The sequence below is a fragment of the Fukomys damarensis genome, unplaced genomic scaffold (assembly GCF_012274545.1).
Source record: "Fukomys damarensis isolate Sample0158 unplaced genomic scaffold, DMR_v1.0_HiC HiC_scaffold_23, whole genome shotgun sequence".
NCBI classification, from domain to species: Eukaryota; Metazoa; Chordata; class Mammalia; order Rodentia; family Bathyergidae; genus Fukomys; species Fukomys damarensis.
In genome coordinates this window covers 24,711,785-24,734,881 of record NW_022900935.1, presented here as the reverse complement: position 1 = coordinate 24,734,881, position 23,097 = coordinate 24,711,785, and the positions used below count along the sequence as shown (strand labels likewise).

Below are 23,097 nucleotides of genomic sequence, written 5' to 3'. Positions count from 1 at the left end.
CAGGGGTTTCCCATGCCCTTTCTTTAAAGATGTTCAAAGTTGGGAACTCAGAAAAATACCCTTGATGATCACCCCTGCCTCTGCAGAGTGGATCCAAAGACTGGCACAGTCAGGAGGTCTGAGAGTCCAAGGGGGGACTTATGGGGGTTCAGGGGTGCCCACTCGGCTACCTTCCAGGTGCTTGAGCCATGGCGGCTGGGTCGGGAGCAGCCATGCCCTTTCTTTAAAGATGTTCAAAGTTGGGAACTCAGAAAAATACCCTTGATGATCACCCCTGCCTCTGCAGAGTGGATCCAAAGACTGGCACAGTCAGGAGGTCTGAGAGTCCAAGGGGGGACTTATGGGGGTTCAGGGGTGCCCACTCGGCTACCTTCCAGGTGCTTGAGCCATGGCGGCTGGGTCGGGAGCAGGCGTGTCTCTCCTTCCCGCGGTAGATAGGGGCCTAGACTACCTCCCCGTGCTTGAGCGATGGCAGCTGGGTGGGGAGCAGGCATGGCTCTCCTTCCCGTGGTGGATCGGGGCCCAGGCTACCTCCCGGCGCTTGAGCGATGGTGGCTGGGTCAGGAGCAGGCGTGTCTCTCCTTCCCATGGTGGATCGGGGCCCAGGCTACCTCCTGGTGCTTGAGTGATCTAAAATTTTAGTACTATCTTGAAATTAGAGCAATGAGAATGGATACTCTCATTCCTGATTTTATTGTTTTATTTTTATTATTTGGGGGGGGTACCAGGAATCGAACCCAGGCCCTTGCCACTTGCGAGACAGGCGCCAGAACCACTGAGCTAAATACTAGCCCTCATTCCTTATTTTAGGGGAATGCTTTCAGTTTTTTTCCATTTGGTATGATATTGTCAGACTTTAGTGATTTAAAATCTGTAATCGATCAGAAAAGCCTTCCTCTCTAGGAGAGATAATATATTGGCTTTGCCCTTTCTAGTGACTATGAAAAGACCTACTGAGTTTGTATACGTGTGTGTGTGTGTGTGTGTGTGTGTGTGTGTGTGTGTGAGTGTACCAGCTCCTAGCACTTAAGGCAAGTGCTATACCACTGAGCTACAACCCCCAGCAGAAGACTTGAATCATAATGTGTGACAACGTAGTGGTGTGGAGAGAATAGGAAATACAATCTTGGCATTTTACTCTGTCAAGTTAATATTGGTTATTGTGGAAGGGAATTGTGGGGGAGAAAGCTGAATTAGGTAGGTAAAGTCATATTTTGAAGACCTTTACTGTCATGTTAAGGAATTTGAATTCAATCTTATAGAGCATTGATCTTTAAAAATGAGATATTGTTGAACTGGGCGTGGTAGTGCATGCCTGTAATCCCATTGCTTGGGAAGTTGAGGCAGAAGGATTGCTGTGTATGAATTCGAGGCCAGCCTGAGCTACATAGCCCAAAAAACAAACAAAAAATGAGACATCATGAGAGTCAGGGTATATAGGATGGAATGTCTGAGAGAAATATTAGAATTGTAAGTGTGTTAGTTTGGCGTGTGTGTGTGTGTGTTTGTGTGTGTGCATGCATGCGAATGTGATGCTGGGAATCAAACACATTAGGCACATGCTCTATCACTGAGCTATATCCCCAGCCAAGGTTTTAAACTTTTATCTTTTCCTTAAAAAAAATACACACACACAGAGTATGGCATAGTCTTAAAATGATTTGTGTGTTTTAAAATACATTTTAAAAGTAAGTGGCAATGTGTTCAACTGGTGGTGGTAGTGTTTGGAGAGCACTGTTTCAGGATATCACTAAGCAGGAGAATGACAGAAGCAGTGGAAATTGGAGGATAGGTTAAAATACAGGGAAACTAGCCATGTAAACAACCTCAATAAAAACAAAGCAGCGGGCCGGGGATTTAACTCAGTGGCTCCTCTGCCAGAGTTCGATCCCTGGTACCAAATAAATAAATAAATACAGCAGCAGTTGGCTCTTGGCTGTACACTTTCAGGGCATTTTTAAAAACCATGTTCAGCCAAAACTGAATCAATTTCCATTGCTGCTGACTGTTGAAGTTTATTGAAGTACACAGACTACTTTTGGGGTTTGGATTGGGTTGGACCACATAGGAAAACATAAACTGTGACCATTCATAGACACACCAAGTAGCTGAATTCATTCGTTCCATATGGGCCAGAGAGAAGTGGAGGGTGGTGATTTGGATCGTAGCCATTGTTTGTGGACATGCTGGGTGGGTAAAAGTGTGGTAGTTTACTTTGCCCTGGTGGTTTTTTTCCAGGAGAGTGTGTTTTTCTTTTTCCTTGCTGTAGGAAATAGTTTGCCAGATTGTGTTATTTATAACAATCTGTCATGGACCAGCTGCCAGGAAAAGAGTCCAGTCTATTCCCAGTAGCTGTCCTCACCCCCACCCCCACCTCCTAGTGTGCACACACACATCCGGTTTTCTGAGTTAACTTTTATTTTTTTCTTCTCTATTTTTACTTAGTGGTTTTGGCTTGATTGAAAATATTCTCATAATGAGAGATTTCTGAGCTTTGCCATGACTTGGTAAGTGGGTTTTCTGAGCTTAATTTATTTACTTTAGTCAACACTGACAGTTTGTGTTTTGGATTCTTGGATGGCTTCTAAACATGCTGTCTTGACCTTTGGAGACCTTGTACGTTTTATATTGTTGACACTGCACACATTTGTCATCCCTCATAGCTTTGCTGTTTGTCCTTGACGTTGCTCTGGCCTCTTTAAAACAGCAGGTTTTTTTTGGTACCGGGGATCAAACTTGGGTCCTTGTGCTTGCGAGGCAGGCGCTGGAACCACTGAGCTAAATCCCTGGCCCCAAAACAGCAGGTTTAGGATGAACCATAATGAAGACTGCTGGAATAGTGAGTAGGGAGGTCTGGAGATTCCAGTTGATTTCTGCAGAAGAGGCTTACTGTTGGTGTTACAAAAGTACTGGTTCCTTGAAATACAAGGCAATGAGGGTTGGCAACCATCTTAATTACCTTTTTCTCATTGCTAAGACAAAATACCCAGCACCAAAAGTTAAAGGTGAAAGGGTTTATTTGGCTTACAGTTCATAGAGTCCATAATTGACTGGCTTCAAGGCAGGATGGCAGAGGGACAACAGTTCATTGGGGCAGAAGACAGCAAAAGCAAGTGAGTTTAACAGCATCTTTTTGCCACTTTTATCCCATCCAGACTACTGGGATTAGGGCGGTCTCACAGGTACTGGTTTAGTAACCACATGCCCTTAATCCCAGCATCACACATTCTAGATTCAGCCACTGCATGAGGCTTTGGGGGACATCTAGACCCAAACCGTAATAGTACCTCAGGGAACTTTCAGATTTATTACAGGTCAGATACACAGTTACTTCATGGTACAGATAATCCATGTTTGTTCATGGCCTATGATCATACATGATCAAAAATACTTCTCTGGCTCTTATCAGTTTTCCCCCTTTCTTACTGAGCAACAGTTAGTAGAAGGCCATTTGTGTTTCTAGAATGATCTTTACAACTTTTAGAATAAAAAATCAAAACAATGGTCATTTCTATTACATCTTTTATAAAAATACAAAAAATGTGTTAAGGAGGTATAAAAATAATTTCATTTCCTATTTTTAGACTTTTGTTTCTTTCAGTATTTCCAGCTTTGGAAATAAATACAGCAGCAAAGACTCCTTTGGAAGTGATGGAGTTGCAAGTAGGATAGATGTCTCAGTGACCATTATATCCAATGAAACCGTGTCTGGCTGTCCCAGGCCTTGTTCTTTCACACTGATTTCTTTCTTTTCACACTGACAGCAGATGGCAATCAGACATTGAAGGGAGGGGTCTGTTCCTTCTGATCCTTGGAGATTTTGTATTTAGTTGAGTAAAGAAATAATCTAAGGGGAGGAGGGGATGAAGGGAGGGCAGGGACAAGGAAAAAATGTGTTGTATTTAGTTGAGTAAAGAAATAATCTAAGGGGAGGAGGGGATGAAGGGAGGGCAGGGACAAGGGGAAAAAATGAGAATCAAGACCTATTATGTAAAGGTACAGAATCCCAATGATGAATGTAACTGTATTGTATACCTAGATTGTACCAATAAACTCAATTAAAAAGAAAAGAAAGAAATAATCTAAAAGAAAAGATAAATGAGTGTAGAGTCCTATTCATAATTATGTAAGACTTGTTGAGCATTCATGGTACTGACAGATCTAAATATTTTTTCAGATGTTGAATGATAACAGCATTTATTTTCCAAGACAACATTGTCACCACATTAGAAGCATCTGTTTTGGGAGCAATTTTCTTCACTTTGAGGTAGACTTAATTATGGAACAATCAATTTACAAAAATCAATCATCATATTACAGGAACTTAGAAAAATAGAAAAGAGATTTTTCCTTGGCAAAAATGTCATTTTTATTATGAAATGGGGCAACTTCTGTACTATGGTAGTGACAGTTGTATGCACATCTTTAGTAATGACCTATGTTCCCTGCCTTTCTAAGCGTTGTTACAGGAAATAGGATTCTGCAGTGTATTTCTTCCTTACCTTGCATGTGTATGGTCTGATTTGTTAGTGTGTGGTGATTCCTGAATGGTGAATTGTAGACTTAGGAATTTTTTTCATTAAAAGATGATATTTTTAGGATAAAAGTTAAGATTCAGAAAGAAGAAAGAGAGCCTTAAGCAGAAGAATAGAAAAAGATCCAAATTTGAACTTAACATTGAGGCCTTCCAAAGAAATCACAGCTCTGATAGAAATTCTTTATTCACAAGTAAAACAAGGAATTCTGATGGTTGAGTCTCACTTTATGAGCATAATGACTTTTTCCTATAGTAGAATATGACTTGATAGCCAGAGGGTTGTTCAGTAGTAGAACACCTGCTTAGCATTCATGAATGCAATTGCCAGCACCCAGAAAAAAAGAAAGGAAGGAAGAAAGAAATTAAAATCATCATTTTCCCCCCAGAGGATGAATCTTACTTTTAAATTAAAACTTTAGAAAAATTTCCACGTAGGCTATCATGCCTTCACATGTTAGCCTGCCTTCACACTGTAGGGTGTACTTCTTTTCCTATGCTTACTTGCTCTGTAGAGCCCTTTCTTTTCCTACCATTAATAAAACTTTGCTGCCATTAAAAGAAGAAGAAGAAATTTTTCATGTGGATAGTAATCACTCTATCCCTGAACCTGGGATAATTTAGCCCAGTGTTTTTTGGATTTTTTTTTTAAAGTAACTGTATTTTCCAAGCTAGAGCTTTTATACAGAAACCTAGAAGATAAAATTTAGAAAAGAGAAGCTGCCCTAGTGGACTGAGGAATGACAGTAGGATCTAGGTTTTCCTTGAGATATGTCTGGGATACTACTGAGAAACATTGGTGTAGTCTATTAAAATTGCAATTTAAAGAATTTTTTTTTCTATTTGTCTGGGGGCTTCTGTTTTCTGTATTATAAAACATGGTAGAATGTATAGATAGATGTTTGTTTAAAATATATTAGGAGACCTTGGTTAGCTGTTTACTTTTTTTTTTTTTTTTTTTTGGTACCGGGGATCAAACTTGGGTCCTTGCTTTTTTTTTTTTTTTTTTTTTCTTCTTTGTTTGTTTGTTTATTGAGACAAGGTCTCACTGTGTAGTTGAGACTGACCTAGAACTCACTATGTAGCCCAGGCTGGTCTTGAACTCACAGTGATTCTCCTGCCTCAGCCTCCTGACTGCTGGAATTAGGGTCCTTGCTTTTGCTAGGCAGCAACCAGAACCACTGAGCTAAATCCCTGGCCCACTATTTACATTTATTACATAATATTCTAGTCTTGTTTCCTCCAGGCTCCATAACAGGACCTACCTAAGCATACAGTAAGTGCTCAATAAATGTTACATAAATGAATCATTGTGCATGATAATCCAGTTTTTGCTTGAGCACTTCTAATGATGGGAAGCTCATTAACTTACAAAATTATTCTTTTTTTCTATCTGTAATTGACAAATTAACATAGAAATAAAAAATACTTTGATTTATTTTTACCTTTCATTCTTAGATTTTACTTTTGACCTGCTCAGCTTAAATTTGGTTCTTCTTTCAGATTTTAACATATTTGAAGAATACTATTATCTCTTCCTTAATCCCACTTTTTGACCCACCTACTCCCTCCCTTATATACAAGTATATATACATTCACTTTTATTTTTCTGTTCTTTTCAGCTACTGTGATTTTTATAACCTTCTTTATGTTTTTTAATTTATTAAGGTTACTCTTAAAATATGACAGTCTAGCTGATTTCTAGTAACCACAATGTGGGGTACGATACAGACCTGAATTTCTTTTCTTTTTCCAGTGCTGGGGATCGAACCCAGGGCCTTACACATGATAGGTGAACACTCTACTAGTGAACTGTATCCCCATCCCCACCCACGAGAGACCTAAATTTATAAGACACTGTCAAGTAGAACTTCCTTAAATGGATGTCAAACTATCAAAGCTGATTTTTAAAACACTGTTTAGCAATACAGATTCTTTAGTTACATGAATAGCCTTTGAAAGGGGGTTTGCATGCCCTTTCAGGTGCCCCTTCCCAATTTGGCCACTCACGCACCGAGAGGTCCGGCAGGAGATCTTTATTGTAGGGAGGCGAGCAGGAGGCAGGAAGGCAGAGAGAGAGAGAAGAGGAAGAAGAAGCAGAAGGAGAGAGAGAACAAAGAAAGGAAGGTCCTTTTATCAGTTTTGGGGTGGGCTATTGCTTATTTATGAGGAGTGAGCTACTTTTAACCTATCACAGGCCAGATTGCTTTTATGAGCCCAGTCCTGCAGACACAGGTTTCAATTTTCCTGGACCACTGTGGCCTTGTGGGGGAGGGAAACCAGAGATAAGGGCATGAGGTCATTTTAGGAGCCAAGATATACCAGGAGAATGCAGCCTGTGAGGCGGCGTCACAGCATACTTTAACATGATCACTTCCCTAACAGCCTTTACTCGTTGTTAGTTCTTACTATGTAATAACTGTAAACCTGTTTCTTTATGTGTAACTACTAATAGAAACTACTAGTAATAGTTTTTTAGCACAGTGTTGTAAAAATAGAAATGATGCATACAAAGTGTCATCACAATTTCTGACCACTAGTAAGCATTCAAAAAACATTAATTTCCATTATTAGTTTTTATTTTAATTAATTTGAATGATTAGAATTGTAATCAGAAAATTCACTATCATGAGAAAATCTTTTCTTCGTGGGTTCATTCATTCATCATTTTTTTTTTGTTTTATTTTGTGTTTGTTTACTTTTTTCGGTGCTATTGAATCCAGTGCCTCATGTACGCTAAGTACATGCTCTACCAGTGAGAAACAGGTTATGATTCATTGGTTTTTCAAAGTTTACTGTATACTAGGCACCGTGGTGGTAGGCCTCAGTTTTCTTAAAAGAGGAATAAATGGATTTATTAGGCAGAAATTTTAAAAGTATACACTCAAAGTAGAGTGTGGGGCCCTCAAGAGAGATAGGTGTGCTATAGTTTAGAGCTGTGAATATTTATTTGTTTTTGGCAGTGGAAATCTGTGAAGTTGATGAAGCCATAGAAGTTCTGTCTTGGCGGGTTTATAGTAAAAAGGATGGCCCACCCACAGAAAGATAATGGCCCATTTTGCAGATGAAGGGCATAAAACCCTCTGTTTTTCTATTTATATGTATATTTTTTAGAGGCATGAACCCCAGTTATTCTTTTTTTTTTTTTTTTGGTGCCGGCATCAAACTCAGGGATCAAACTTTGCACTTGTGAGGCAGGTGCAGTGCCACTGAGCAAAATCCCCAGCCCCTAACTGTTCTCTTGATGGATAATCTAAGTAATCTAAGATGTGTTGCCTAAAATTATTCTTTGAATTCTCTCAGTCTGTTCCTTTATCTTAAAATTAGTTTTCTGCCCTTTATCAACTAAGCTTATTTATGGACTTAAAGTGTAGTATCTTTAAAGGACTTTGATTGTGATGGGCCTAGAAGAAAAGAAGCATAAACAAACTTAGGAAACACTGATATGGGTAATCTTGGGTAGCTTTGTGTCCTGTAGTTTCAGTCTTCTTAAAAGTTCAGAAAAAAAATTTTTTTTAGTTATGATTTTCTTGTCTCTTTTCTACCTATCTTTATTTTCTTCTGTGCTACTTTACCCCTCACACACACACATATACTCACACATCTTTGATGATTTATTCTTAAGGGGTACTGAAGGACAAAGGGTCTATCTTCTTCTAGCTGCTTCAAGCTAAGTAGGGCATTGATCCTGTCCAGGCAGGGGTCAAAAGTTTCATCCTGACTCATCCAAAAGAGACAAACAAAGATAGGTTTTGTTATCTGATTGACTTTCATCTTTTGATAGTCTGGAAAAGAGGACAAGAACATTAGCAAGTAAAAATTTAAATAATATTTTTGTTTTGTTTTGTTTTTTGGTATCGGATATCAAACTCAGGACCTTACACTTGCAAGGCAGCTGGTGGCACCACTGAGCTAAATCCCCAGCCCAAAATTTAAATAATACTGATGAATAGCAGCTAAAGAAGTTGTAGAGGTCAGACAAAATTAGGTAGCATTTAGCATAAGCCTTTTAATCTTTAATATTAACCTCTATTTGGTTTTGAGGTATTTATCTAAATACAGCAAGTAGAGTTTAACAGCATACAGATTCCTCCCTGTTTGTTAAAGAAATATGTTTTAATTATAACAGTGGTGAATGAATATATTAAGATATCTGTGTTTTTTATGGTCATTGGGCCATTAACATTTTTTACTGTAGGGCTCAGAACTTGGATCTGGTCTTTATTTTGTAGACTTGAAGATCTTTGGTAGTGACCAGATCCAGATAATATAAACATACAAAATTTACACTACAAAGTTAACAAACCTTAGTAGCTAGAAAGTTTATATTGCCATTCTCTATAGGCAGACCTATGCAAGAAGGCAGGTTTTCATCTCAAGAGTACTTGAAAGTTCATTAAAATAACATAAGAGGGCCAGGGTTTTAGCTCAGTAGTGCCTCTGCCTGCCTTGCAAGTGCAAGGTCCTGAGTTTGATCAGCAGTACTCACCCCAAAAAAAGAATAACAAAAGAGCAGTATATAAAAGATATAGGAGAAATTCATTTCCCCTGAAATCAAAGAATGAATTCCAAAGGACAGAGGTAGTTAAGAGTAGGAAAGGTTTACTAGGGAATAGAAATAGCTCCTGAAAGACAGGAACGGTCTGGAGTGGGTTGCTGCAGAGGTCATCTCTCTGAGAATATTTTATAGGGCAAAATCACGAGGTGGGACAATAGGTCAAACTATAATCAACTAATAAGATTACAAGGGTAACCATTTAGCTAATATTGATCCAGTAGGAAAGTCAGGCACTTAGCAAGGGCATATGGATGACATCATTAACCTTGGTCAGTAATCTAGTCTTAGTCTTGTCTTTAGTTTTAGTAGCTTTAGTCTTTGTCTTAGAGGGCAAGAGAGGATAGTCCACCCCTAGTGACATAATGGTCTATTTTATGGAAAATCCCAAAAAGGGCAGCACCAATTACAGTATAATCTGAAGCTTTCATTCCTCACTTAGGGAAGTATGTAAATCTAGCCCTTGTTACTTTAATCTTGTGCAGTAACCATATTAGCTTTTTAATCTTAAAAACAAAACAAAACAAAACCTTATTGCTTTAGACATAGAAAACTTTTTTCTGTACTGAGGATCAAACTCAGGACCTTTCCCTTGCAAAGCAGACAGCAGAACCACTGAGATAAATCCCCGGCCCAACACAGAAAACTTTTAAAAAATATTTATTGGTACATTTTAGTCATACATGATGATAACACTCATCATAGAGAATTTGCACCTCTACATGGTATGTTCCACCCCTTTTTTCCCTCCTCCTTCCCTCCCTATGTACAAAAGCTTTGTTTCAATTTGTCCTTCTATTTTCACTTTTTCTTGTCCTCTTTCTTCTTTTTCCCCTCCTTTGTCCCTTGTTCCTCTTCCTATTTGAAGATTTTCTTTGCATTTCCTGATATCTGTTATACATTTTAGTCCTTATTTCCTCTTTTGGTTTCACACTAGAGAAATAGTGCAGTATTTAAACATGTGTGTCCAATTTATTTCACATAGATCCATCCATTTAGCTATAAATGTCTGAAGCTCATCCTTCTTTATGGCAGAGTAGTACTCCATTGTAGAAAAAAGACATCTTTATCCATTCGTTGGTTGATGGGCATATGGGCTATTTCCAATAATTTGTTGTTGTTGATGATGGTGGTGGTGGTGTTCGGGGCATCAAACTTGGGACCTTGCACTTGTGAGGCAGGTGGCAGCACCAGAGCTAAATCCCCCCCCCCAAGATTTAGCTATTACAAACTGTCACTATAAACATGGGTGTGCATATATCATTGTGGTATGATGCTTTTAATTCTTTTGGGAAGATACCAAGGAAAGGAATAGCTGGGTCAAATGGAATCTCTAATTTTAGCTTTTTGAGAAATCTCCACACTGATTTCCACAGTGGTTGCACCAGTCTACACTCCCACCACCAGTGGAAAGGGTTTCTTTTTCCCCACAGGCCCTCCAGCATTTGTTATTGGTTGATTTCTTGATAGCAGCCATTCTTTCTGGAATGAGATGGAGTCTCAGCCTTGTTTTCATTTGGACCAGTGATGTTGAACATTTTTTCATATATTTATTTGCTGTTTCTACTTATTCATCTGAGAAGTGTCTTTTCATTTCAGATGCCCATTTTTGGGCTATGTCTTTAAATTCAGGGGATCTGATTTTGTTTAGTTCTTTATATATTCTAGTTAATAGTCCTTTGTCTGATGAATAGCTGGTAAAAATTTTTCCCATGCTGTGGGTTGTCTCTTCACTTTGTTGGAGGTTTCTCTTGCTGTGCAAAAGCTTTTTAATAAGATGAGGTTCCAGTTGTTGATTCTTTATCATATTTCCCATGTGTAGACAGAAAACTCTAATTATATCTAACTTAATTTTCTTTTATAACATTAGTTAGGGTAGGACACAATAAGATTTGGGGAAAACCAGAGAAGCCCCCATCAGCAGAGAACACTAAAGCAAATTGGTTCTGGAAGCTGCTTTTTCAGGCAGTTTTGTCTGGTAATTCCTTAAGCCCAATGGCCCCATTTAGGGAAAATTTTAATATAGACTTATACATTGACATTTTAACTTAGTAAACTTAAGAAAGCAATCTTAGCCAGGCATGGTGGTGTGTACCTGTAATCCCAGCACTCTGGAGGCTGAGGCAGGAGGATCTCTGTGAGTTTGAGGCCAGCCTGGGGTACATAGTGAGTCCAAAGGCAGCCTGAACTACATAGCAAGACCCTGTCTCAAAAAACAAAAAACATGGCTGCTATTTAGCTCAGTGGTTCCGCTCCCTGCCTCACAAGCACGAGGATCCGAGTTTGATCCCCAGTACAAAAAAAAACAAAAAACCAAAAAACAGAAATGTTTCCATAAATTATTAGTATGTAAAAGTAAGATTGCTTTTCTTTTCTTTTTTTTTTTTTTCTTTTCTTTTCTTTTGGTACCAGGGATCAAACTCAGGGCCTCATGCTTGCCAGGCAGGCGCCATGCCACTGAGCTACATTCCTGGGCCTTAATCAGCAATTTTTAAATGTAAGTCATAACGATACTTTCTTTAATACTACAAGCTACTCTGAGTCCTTTTTTTCCCTCCTGTTCATATCATATACCTAACTAATAACAGTGAGAAGGGGGAAAGAAGACGGGGCAATTGGCAGGAATTTGGGCCTTTGTCAAACTTGGGCACAACTTTCTTTTCTTCCTCTTCTTCAGTTAGCATCAGTGCCTGTTGTTTTCCACACTTTTATATGTAAGCACTCATTGTTTTCAAAGTCCTCGAGAGCCCTAACTGCTGAAAAGGAAAAAAAAAACCAAGACTACACAGTAGAGGTTTGCAGGGCGGGAGTGGGGGGAGTGGGGGAATGAGCTATGTTTCAGAGAACAAGAGGTTGGGAGAAATGAGGGGGAAAAAAGCCTTTGGCTGGGACTTTCCAGGGTTGTTCCCTTGATGCCTCTTTTACCTCCTGCTACTGGCTCACCAAGAGATGTCACAGGACAGGGTCTGAGGAGGTTTCCAAAGCAGAGAAAAGAAACTTAAACCCACTGTATCTGTAGAATAAGTGTGTAGGTTCATTGACTCCCACTGTGCAAAAAAGAATTTTCAGGACTAGTTATTAAGAGTCATAAAGGGAATTATTAGGCAGAAATTTATTTATTATTATAATTTTAAAATTACTAGTACATATTTGTAGTCTGTAATGATTACATTTATTGTAGAGGAGTTTGTACATGTATATAACATGTCTTAATTCTTTTGTCATCATCTTCCCCTCCCATCCTTCCCTTTTCTCTCCATCTCATTTCCCTTCTCATAATTAGGCAGAAATTTAAAAATACACACTCATAGAAATAGAGTGCAAGCGCTCAAAAGAGAGGTGTCACCTATTGTTTTATTATGCTCATTATTTCTTAGAAGTATAATATAATGGCTGTTTTATAAAGATAATTTATTCCAAAGTCATAGAAATGAGCAATGTGGTACTGTTCAGGCTCTTCCTTAGTGATTTGGGTTCCAGGGGTGTCTAAAAACTGCCCGGTAAGGTTCACAAGTAGGCAGTAGTGACTCTACACCCTCTTTCAGGACAATTCCATTTGCGCAACCCTATTTATTTTACTTGTTTTGGTATAAAAAAGGTTTGAAAGCCGGGTATGGTGGCACATGCCTATAATCCCAGCACTTCAGAGGCTGAGGCAGGAGGATTGTTGCAAATTCAAGCCCAGCCTAAGTTACAGAACAAGACCCTATCTCAAAAAAAAATTTTTTTTTGAAATACTGTCTGGTTTATGTGCTTCTAAGCCATTACAAGTTTGTGTGATCCATTGTTTTTTGTGATATTAAATTTACCCTTCTTCATTTGACAGACAGATGTTTTGGTCCTGAGCTGTGATCTGATAACAGATGTTGCCCTACATGAGGTTGTGGACCTGTTCAGAGCTTATGATGCATCACTCGCCATGTTAATGAGGAAAGGCCAGGATAGCTTAGAGCCAGTTCCAGGTCAAAAGGGGAAAAAGAAAACAGGTAAGGAAGATTGGAGTTTGAAGTATTTGTTTGGTTCATTTTATAATTATTATTCATGCTTTCACGTAAGAAATATTTTTTTGAGGACCTGGCTATATACTATAGATACTGTGATAAGAGTTGAAAAGTTAAACAAAGTTTAACAAATCAAATAAGACACACTCTCTGACTTGAAAGTGCCTGTACTATTAATAAGATTCTGGGTTTTTGTTTGTGGAGAGGAGCATTTAGAACTATTTGCATTCTACTTAAGACTCAAATAATTGGGTACATGTACACCTTCCCTCAGTATTTGTAGGGGATAGGTTCTGGAATACATGGAGACAAGTGTTTGTGTATGTATTCATGGACACATACCTGCGCGCACATAGTGATACCAGAATCATGGACGCTCATTTCCTAATATAAGTGGTGTAATATTTTTGTATAACCTATACACATCTCCCTTATACTTTAGATTATCTGTAGGTTGTTATAATACCTGATACAATGTAAAAGCTGTGTATATAGTTACTACTGTATTATAGGGGGAATAATTACAAGTCTGTTCAGTGCAAGCACAATTTTTTTTCAAAATATTTTTGACCTGTAGTTAATTCAATCCCTAGATATTAAACTTGTGATTACAAAGGATGAACTATATCTAGAAACAAAAAGGTCTAATTTAAAAACAAATTTTTTAAAAGTTTAAACTTTTATTACAAACTTAGATACCTTTGAGTTACTAAGATTACTATTACTAATTTAGTATGTTTAGTTATTTTGAATCCTAAATAGCCAATAAATATGATACTTACTAGATCAGAAGCTTTTTAAGACCATGCTTTTTATGGTTTTAGTTTTTCCTGAAATTTCAGAATGATGTGTTCTTTAGGTTTTGCTTAGCCTGTGTTATGTAACACATTATCTTGTCATTATTATGTATTGGCATAGCCTGTTACAATTGTTAGAAGCTATGTGTGGCATATTAATATCCTACTATAATTAATAGAATGATTTAGAATTTTCATTCTGAAGATTTGAATAACCCATCTTGTATTTTTAGCCCCCCCTTTTTTTCGTTTTTAAGGACATTTGAGTAACTTATAATTTTATTCATTTTGTTTTTGTGCTTCTGGGGATTGAAACCAAGACCTGTGCATGCTAGGCAAGCACTCTATCACTGAACTACATCCCAGCCTTGTAATTTTGGACTTCAACAATTAAATTTGTTTCTAGTTACTTTTTGTGGTTAGGTAATCATTCATACAGATTAATTGTTGGATACTTTGAATTTTTTTTTTTTGGTACTGAGGATTGAACTCGGGTCCTTGTGCTTGCAAGGTAGGCCTGAACCGCTTATTTTTTTTTTTTGGTACAGAGGATTGAACTCGGGTCCTTGTGCTTGCAAGGTAGGCCACCGAACCGCTGAGCTAAATCCCCGGCCCACTTTGAAATTATTACATTAATTGATACTCATGCTGATCAGTCCCCTTGTTCTTGATATAGTTTGTGTGCTGTTTGTTGGTTTGTTTGTTGGTTTGTTTTGAGACAGGGTCTTGGCTATGCAGTTCAGGTTAGCTTTGAACTCACTATGTAGCCAAGGCTGGCCTCAAACTCATGGCAATCCCCCTGCCTTAGTCTCCTGAGTGCTGGGATTACAGGCGTGTGCCACCACCAAAAATATATAGTTCTTTTGCTTCAGCTTCCTGTGTTTCTCTCAAAACCATACTGCAAAAAAAAAAAATTTTATTTTTTTAACTTCTATTTTCTTTTCTCAATCCCCATTCATCCATTCCACTCCTGTTTTTATTAAACTCTTTGCATACTCAAACTGAAGTTTTTATGCTTAAAGAACATGTACCAAATGAAGTCCAAATAATTTAGAATTAATAAATTATAGTGTAATATACTGGGTATAATAATGGGATCATGTAAAAATATAGGGAAGAATTCAGTGTCTTTGTTAGAGAGAAATTTTTTTAAAGGTAAGATATTTGATAAGATGAGGTAAACAATTTACTTATGTGAAACCAGGGTAGGTTGGTATGAAATCACATCCCTAATTTAAAAGTATATTGAATTTTTATGCAGTCATTTTCTGTTTGTAAAATCTGTGGTTAAGTCTTACATGGTAAACTAATAATCAAGCTTTGTTCTCAAGCTAAAATCCAAAGAGCAGGTTCAGGTACTATAGTTGTGTTATTTAATACTAAGGGTTTTTTTATATGTTTATGCCCTAAGAACATTTTGTGGGTAATTGCTGAAGATCACATCAGTGATGAGTAGAACCAGAACCCAAATCCATGCCTTCTGACTCCGTAGCTTGTGCTTTCTGTTTCTTCTTTTTTATTTATTTTAGTATTTATTTTTTGAGACAAGGTCTTTCTGTATAAAGCTAGCCTTAAGTTCACTATGTGTAGTCCAGGCTGGCCTTGAACTCAAGAGGATCCTCCTGCCTCAGCCTCCGAAGTGTTGGGATTAAAGTCATGTGCCACAGCACTTGGCTTATTTATTTATTTATTTATTTATTTATTTATTTATTTATTTATTTAGGGCTGGGGATCAAACTCGGGTCCTTGTGCTTGCAAGGCAGGCAGCGTTATTTTTGTTTTTAATGTGATGTTGAGGATTGATCCCAGAGACTCACATACTAAGCATATGCTCCACCACATTGTGCCACATCCCAGCCTTTTGTTTCTTTTTAATCAGAGTTATATGCCCATAATTTAAAGAGTGATACAACTATACAGGTCGTATTATAATAAATACCAGTTCCTCACTTTTTTTATCCTCACTCCACTCAGACAGTTGCTTGCAACACTTGTAACTGATTTCTTTGGTATTTAATTCTGTATTTTCAAATAGCATGCTTTTGTTTGCCATGTCTTAATTTTTTTAGTTATAGGAATTATCTGTTGACTTCCTACTCCAGAATTTAAAGGTTTAGTTCTATTTTGCCACACCCTGTATTCCTGCTACACATAGGCAAACTTCCAGTCTGCCCAACTTTCTAATACAGTCATTGATACTATATTGTTCATTTACTGAATATTTACTGTTTACAAGTATGGCTTTATAAATACTATAGTATTTGTAGTAGCTTTGTAATATATGTTTACTTTTCGCCACCTCCCCTTACTTTCTTATATATTGTCATTTTTTTGCTTATTTTATTTGTTTACTGTGTATTTATCATTAATTCTACCCCAACCCTAGTTGTGTGAATTTCTTTTTACTGCTTTCCGACATGTTACAGGTGTCCCCACAATTTCAAATTATTGAAGATACCTCTCCTTGAGCTCTTGTAATCTGAGTTAGTTATCCTGTTGTAGAGCTGTCACATTAGGTTCATACTTCCTTGTCATATCTTGAACTTTGTTTTCCACTTCCTTAGTTTATACCCATATTTTCATGGGAATACTATTGGGAAGAAATAAACTTCTTTTACATATCTGAAAATGTTTTTATTCTACACTCATTTTAATATTTTGGCTGGATATAAACTTCTCTTGGAAATCATGTCTCCTAGGAATTTTGTTTTGTTTTGTTTTATTCTTTTGATACTAGGGATCCAACTTAAGACCTTGCGTTTGTGGGGTAGGAGGGGCACCACTGACTAAATCCCTGGTCCTCTCCTGAGAATTTTGAAGGGATTACTTCATTGTCTTCTAGCAATTCCACTGAAAGGTGCATCATTCTGATTCTTGATTATTTACATGAAATCTTTCTTTTTTAGGATTTTCTTCAATGAGAACATTAAAAATCTATTTTCATAGCAATATTTACCCCTTTGTGCTGTTGGAGATCCAGCCCCAGGCCTCATGCATGCTAGGCACATGCTATACCACTGACTACATTCCCAGCCCCCGCTACATCCTCAGCTTTTAAACTTATGTTTACTACAAATTTTACAGGTACTTGTCATGAAACTGAGAAAGTCTCCTTCTAGTGCTAGTTTAATAAGTATCTTTTCATAAGTATATAAGTTTTTTCATAATTATATAAATTTCAAATGATTTCTGCATCTATTCAAGGGATCATACATCTTTTTCTGTTTTATTTTGATAATGTGATGAGTAACAATCACAAATTTATTTGTTTATTTGCAGTACAGGGCATTGAACCTAGTGAACACAGCTAAAGTTCATAATTGTTTATTTATTTGTTTGTTTACTTACATTTTATTTTGAAACAAGGTCTCATTCATTAAATTACCCAGGTTGCCCTCACATTTGCAATCTGGGTCAGGTGTGGTGGCACACGCCTATAATCCCAGCACTTGGGAGGCTGAGGCAAAAGGATCCCAATTTTGAGCCTAGCCTGAGCAATGGACTGATGCTAGCCTGAATTGAATTACATAGCAAGACCCTATCTAAAAACAAATGAACAAAAACAACTTAGAATTCTCCTGCCTCAGTCTCCTGAATAGCTGAGATTACAATTGTGGGTCATCATGCCCGGCCAGGTTTTCTAAGTAAGCCCTCTTTATGTACCTGGGATGAGCTCAACTTGGTCATGGTTTACAATGCTTTTACACATTGTATCACTTAATTTTTACTGCGTAACAAACATCCCCAAACTTTAGTTACTTAAAACAGTAATCATTTACTTGGCTTGTGATTCTACCAGTTGGCAGGTTGGCCTGGATGTGCCTGAGATGGCTCATCTCTGTTCACATGATGTCAGCTAGTGTATTAATAATCTATTATAAAAATAAAAATAAATCTATTATATAAAAATAAATCTATTATATAAAAATAAAAATAATCTATTATAAAAATCATAACAAACTTAACGGTTTAAAACATTGTGGCCAGAGGTTTAGCTCAGTGGTGTCACCGCCTGCCTCTCAAGGTCAAGGTCCCGAGTTTGATCCCTGATACCAAAAACTAAAAAATAATAAAACACTGGGTCAGGAATCCAGGTGCAGCTTTAGCTGATTCTCTAATTCAAAGCCTTACTCAAGGCTGCAGTGAAGGTATAAATGAGTAGGGCTAGAGTCTCATTGGATTTGTTTTCAAATTCACTTAGTTATTGGCAAAATTTGAATTTCTTAAAGACTGATATCTGAGAGCCACAATTGGCCAGAGACTTGGCCATTGTCTGGCCAGATGTTGACCAGAGATTTCTCCCATTTCTTTAGCATCTGGGCCTCTCTAACATGGCAACTTGTTTCATCAAAGACAGAGAATGTCCTAGAAAGATAAAAGTCAGAATCTTAAGCAACTTAATAATGAAAGTAATATCTCTTCACCTTTGTCATGTTCTGTTAGTTGGGACCAAGTTAGTGTGCCAGTGTAGATTCACTGAAGTAGAACAGACAGTAGGATGAATGCCAAGAGATAGCTGTCATTCTCCCCCAACTTGTTTACATTTTTTTCAAGATGCAAGAATTGTATTCAAGTGACAGTAGATACTTACCTTTTTATTTTTATCCAAATAAAAGATAACTCAAAACCTAGGTTGGTGGCACATGATTGTAATCCCAGCATTCTGGAAGGCCAGGAGGATCACAAATTTGAAGTCATCCTGAGCAACTCAGTGACTTAGTGAAATCTTGTCTCAAAAAATGGCTTGTGATGTAGTCAGTGCAAAGGCCGTGGGATCAATCCCTGGTGCACCACACACACACAAAACAAAAACAAAAATACACCTCAAGATGAATTCTCAAGGCAAGAAAAATAGCTATATACATAAGAGACTATATCTTCCTTTATCATCTACTTGGAACCACTAGTTCACTAAGAAAGAAGTTGTGATAAATTACAAGACATATAAAATGCTACTGCTATTTTACTAGTAAACCACATGCCATGCAATGCATCGATAGCAGCAATTGCTTGCACTTTACATAGGCATTGCCCTGAGCTGAATTTTTGTTGATGTAAATATGAATAACTCTTCCACTTTTATTATGTTTTTCAGTCAGATCATTCTTAATCCCTGCATGCCATCCCCCTTCTGTTGAGGATTAAACATCAAAGAGACTGTGTTATAAGTAGTTGAACAGGAGGAGCAGCAAAAGCTGCTTAGTCTGTTGACTTCAGTCTGTTGGGGAAATCTTGTTTTCAAATCTGTAACAAAATAGAATACTACCACAGCACCAAATGCCTAAGAGTCATTCAGTTCTAGAGCTTGCTGTGCTGCTGTGGAACCTGCAAAACTTGTACCCATTACACCTGTAATTCTAACACTCCAGAGGCTGAGGCAAGAATATTGTTGTTAGTTTGAGGCCAACCTGGGCCTTATAGCAAGACCCTGTCTCAAAAGTACCAAAATGAAAAAGAAAAAAAAGTCATACAAAAGGTTAGATATTGCATGGGTTTTCTTACATGAGAAACCAATAACTATAATATAAAGAGTACAACAAAGGATAGATAATAGAAAACAGGGAGTTAGCCCTTTTGAAGATGGAAGAGAATTTAGGCATGGAGGAAGAAGGAAGGGAAAGGGGAAGTTAAAAAGGATTAAGATATGATATATACAGGTGCCAACTCCACAGAATGAATGTATTCATTATGTATTATAAACATATACTACATGTTTGTATGGTTGTACAAAAAAGACAAAAGAAAAATATCATCCTCACATCTTGAACTGTCTTATGGAGAAAAACTCTTCCCCAATTCCTTTTGTGAAATTTTTCTTTTTGGTTTTTTTGTTTTGTTTTGTTTTGTTTTGTTTTTGGTACTGGGGATCGAACTTGGGTCCTTACACTTATAAGGCAGTCAACAGAACCACTGAGCTAAATCCCCAGCTCTCTTTTGTGAAATTTTTGCACCCAGATGCATGCAGAAAATTGTCCTTACATCTCTTGCCATAGGAGTTAGATTATCAGTAGGTTCCCTCATAGAGCTCTGGTCTTTTCGAGTAGTCTTTTGCTTTAGAACATCATCTGTTTAATTTGATGCTAGAGTCATCTTTCCTCAGATGATAATGTGTAGTGACCTGCACATCTGTGATCTCAACTTCTTGAATACTGGCTCTATCTCCCTTTTTTTTTGCTTCTGTTTAGCTTTCTTTCAACCCTTTTTCTTTCTTTTCTTTGTCTACACTTCCATACCTTACCTTACTTTTGCTTCATTTTTGTTCATGGCTGTGACTTCTGCTCTTGTTTTTTTCTCTCTTTTTACTAAATTTTTCATGGCTATTAGCACTGCTCAATTTGTTCTCATCCTTCTTGGTTTTTGTTTTTTGGTACCAGGGATTGAACTCAGGACCTTGCCCTTGCAAGGCAGGTGGCAGAACCATTGAGCTATATCCCTGGCCCTCATCCTTCTTGTAAAGAAGGAGCTTCAAGTAATGCATCAGTATCAGGATCATCTGCCTTTTTCTCTAAATCCCTGTGCAGGCCTTCAGATTCCAGCAGTGCTCATATTTGGGATGAGACAGCTGATGCTGCTGCTGCCACCGCCGCCGCCACTGCCACTGCCGCTGCCACCACCCAGAACTACTATTCTTATCTTTGAGTCTGCCTTTCACAATTGGACCCTGAAATATGTCTTTGTTCTCAGCTGGGTTTCCATCTAGTCCCTTATCATCCAAAAGGCTAGCACTGGCTTGTTCGTGTAGTAGCAGCAGCAGGTTCTAAGAGTGTGGGAGCCAAAGTTACAAGGTCTCTGGATCCCTGTGTCACTTCAGCTACCCTCTGCTTGTCAAAGCTAGTCAGACAGCCCAGATGTAAAGGGTAGGGAACTAACCTTACCCTTGAATAAAAGAAGCTGTAACAAGTTTGTGATCTTTTAAAACCTACAAGATATACTATTCATTTTGTTTTGTTCATATTTTGTTTAGTATATTTGTATTTATATAATGAGAAAATGTGCCTATAATTTTCCTTTCTCATAATATCTTTGTCTAGTTTTGGCATCAGGATCATACTGTCCTCATAAAATGAGTTGGAATTCTTAACTCTAAGCATTGTACTTGTGATAGAGTTGGTATATAAATTTTTATTGGTTGAATGAATGAATGTGTAAGTAAGTGACTACAGAAGAGACAGAGGAGTCAGAGAAGTAAAAATCAACTAGGAAAAAAAGTGAATAGTTGAATGTGACAGAATTTTGTTAAAATGGAAGTTCTTAGTTTTATCTACTTCTTAACATTACTTATGTAGTCTTTCTTCTTAGGATGGACATTCTGCTCTGTTCCCAAATTGGAATTCACTGGTAAAACAGAAAAAAAAGAAAATTTTCCAAGTGTCTATAATTTGTGTGGTACTGAGGTTCTGGTTACTATCTTAGCTATAAAGAACCAATACAAAAAGGAAAGGGAGAGAAAATGTGGCAAAAGTACAGCAGAGCTAAAAAAAAATAAAATTGGCTGGCTAGAAATTATTGTTCCCAGGACATTCAGTGATTCAAGGTTTTGTGAGCCTAAGGACTTGGGAAGGGTAAGCATTCCAGAGTATATCCAAAAATAACATCTCTGTGTTTCTTTTAAAAGACTAGCTCACAATCAAACCTTTGCTGGCTTTGTTATATTCTCAAGTTTCCATACATTTTCATGTAATGGATGAATTGATACATGCCAAAACTGCTGTGTGGCACTTGGAATTCTCTGCAAAATTTTGCTCCAAATTGGCAATACAGTGTATTTGCTTTTCCTTTTTTGAATTTCACTAATTTTGTTTGAGGGGGAGGGGAGAAGATAAAACTTTTTTTCCCTAATCAGGTTCAAACAATGCATATGATTTTTGTTTTTTTGGTGCCGGTTATCAAACTCAGGTCCTTGTGCTTGTGAGGCATCCAGCGGAACCACTCAGCTAAATCCCTGGCAACAATGCATGTGATAAGATGAGCAAACACCATCTGGTTGATGGTCTTGAATGCTTTCAATCTCCTGAGCTAAAGATATTATACAGTTAAATAATGCCTTTTAGTCTAGGTACATAGGTAGCTATAGCCAGTAGTAAAGCATGTCCAATTGTAAATAGCTGCTATCTATAATAACAGACAAAAATATTCAGATAATATTACAAAGAATATTTTTCCTAGAGCTAAATTTTCAGTTTCTTTGTAAAAATGTCTTGAACTAATGCTTTGTTTGTTGTGAGGATCAAATGATCAAACTTTGGATATTTTTACTTAATATCTTATTTAGTATTTTAGTTAATAACATTATAAATTCTAAAGCCAGGCATGGTGGCACATGCCTGTATTTCCACCTATTCTAGAGACTGAGGTTAGAGGATCACTTGAGCTTATGAGTTCAAGACCAGCCTGGACAAAATAGCAAAACCCTATCTCAATAAATACATTAATTAATTGAAATTCATTTACTCCTCATAACAACCCTGTGAGGTAGACACTATTATCCCCATTTTTTTAGATGAAACTGAGGAATAGAGAGGTTAAATAACTTACTCAGATGTAACCTCACCAATTATATTGTTCTTAATCATTTTGCCATGCTGCCTCTGTGTACTCATGCCTTTGCAAAATATAGACGCTGTCTTAGTTACTTTTCTCATTGTTGAGACAAAATACTCAACACCCAAAGTTAAAGGAGAAAAGGTTTATTTCAGTTCACAGATTGTACAGGTTTCAGTCTATAATCAGCTATCTCCAAGGCAGGATGGCATGGCAGCAGGGAGCACAGAGGAGAGACAGGCAGGCAGAAGACAGCAAAGGCAGCAAGTAATAACAGCGGCCCTCCTTCCGTCCCTTATTCTATATATATGCCTAGAACTATGCCAAACCAATCAATGGACTAATTTAGTAATTATATACCCTTCATCCCAGCATCATACACTCTAGATATAACCACCTCTGTGAACAGCCCCACCTGTGACTGCATGAGGCTTTAAGGGACATCTAGACATAAGCCATAACAGACACCATATATATTGTTACATGTCCATATATATTGTTACATGTCCAACACTGTACTAGATGTTACAGAAAACACTTTGAGGAGCTTATAATTTGGTTGAGAGGAAAAACACAAAAAATAAACAATAAATGGCAATGTATGAGATCAATTTGTACCACATGACTCCATACCTAGTAAACTAGCATTTTTTTTTTTTTTTTTTTTTT

At 37.5% G+C, this 23,097-nt stretch overlaps 1 protein-coding gene across 4 annotated transcripts in view; it reads left to right on the top strand.

Moving 5' to 3' along the window:
• Eif2b3 (eukaryotic translation initiation factor 2B subunit gamma) overlaps positions 1–23,097 on the top strand; it is a 119,123-nt gene that overhangs the window by 39,741 nt on the left and 56,285 nt on the right. For all 4 annotated transcript variants that reach the window (XM_010610158.3, XM_010610155.3, XM_010610156.3 and 1 more), the window contains one exon: positions 12,916–13,075. In XM_010610158.3, coding sequence (XP_010608460.1) covers positions 12,916–13,075 — 160 coding nt within the window. The remainder of the gene's footprint in view (positions 1–12,915; positions 13,076–23,097) is intronic.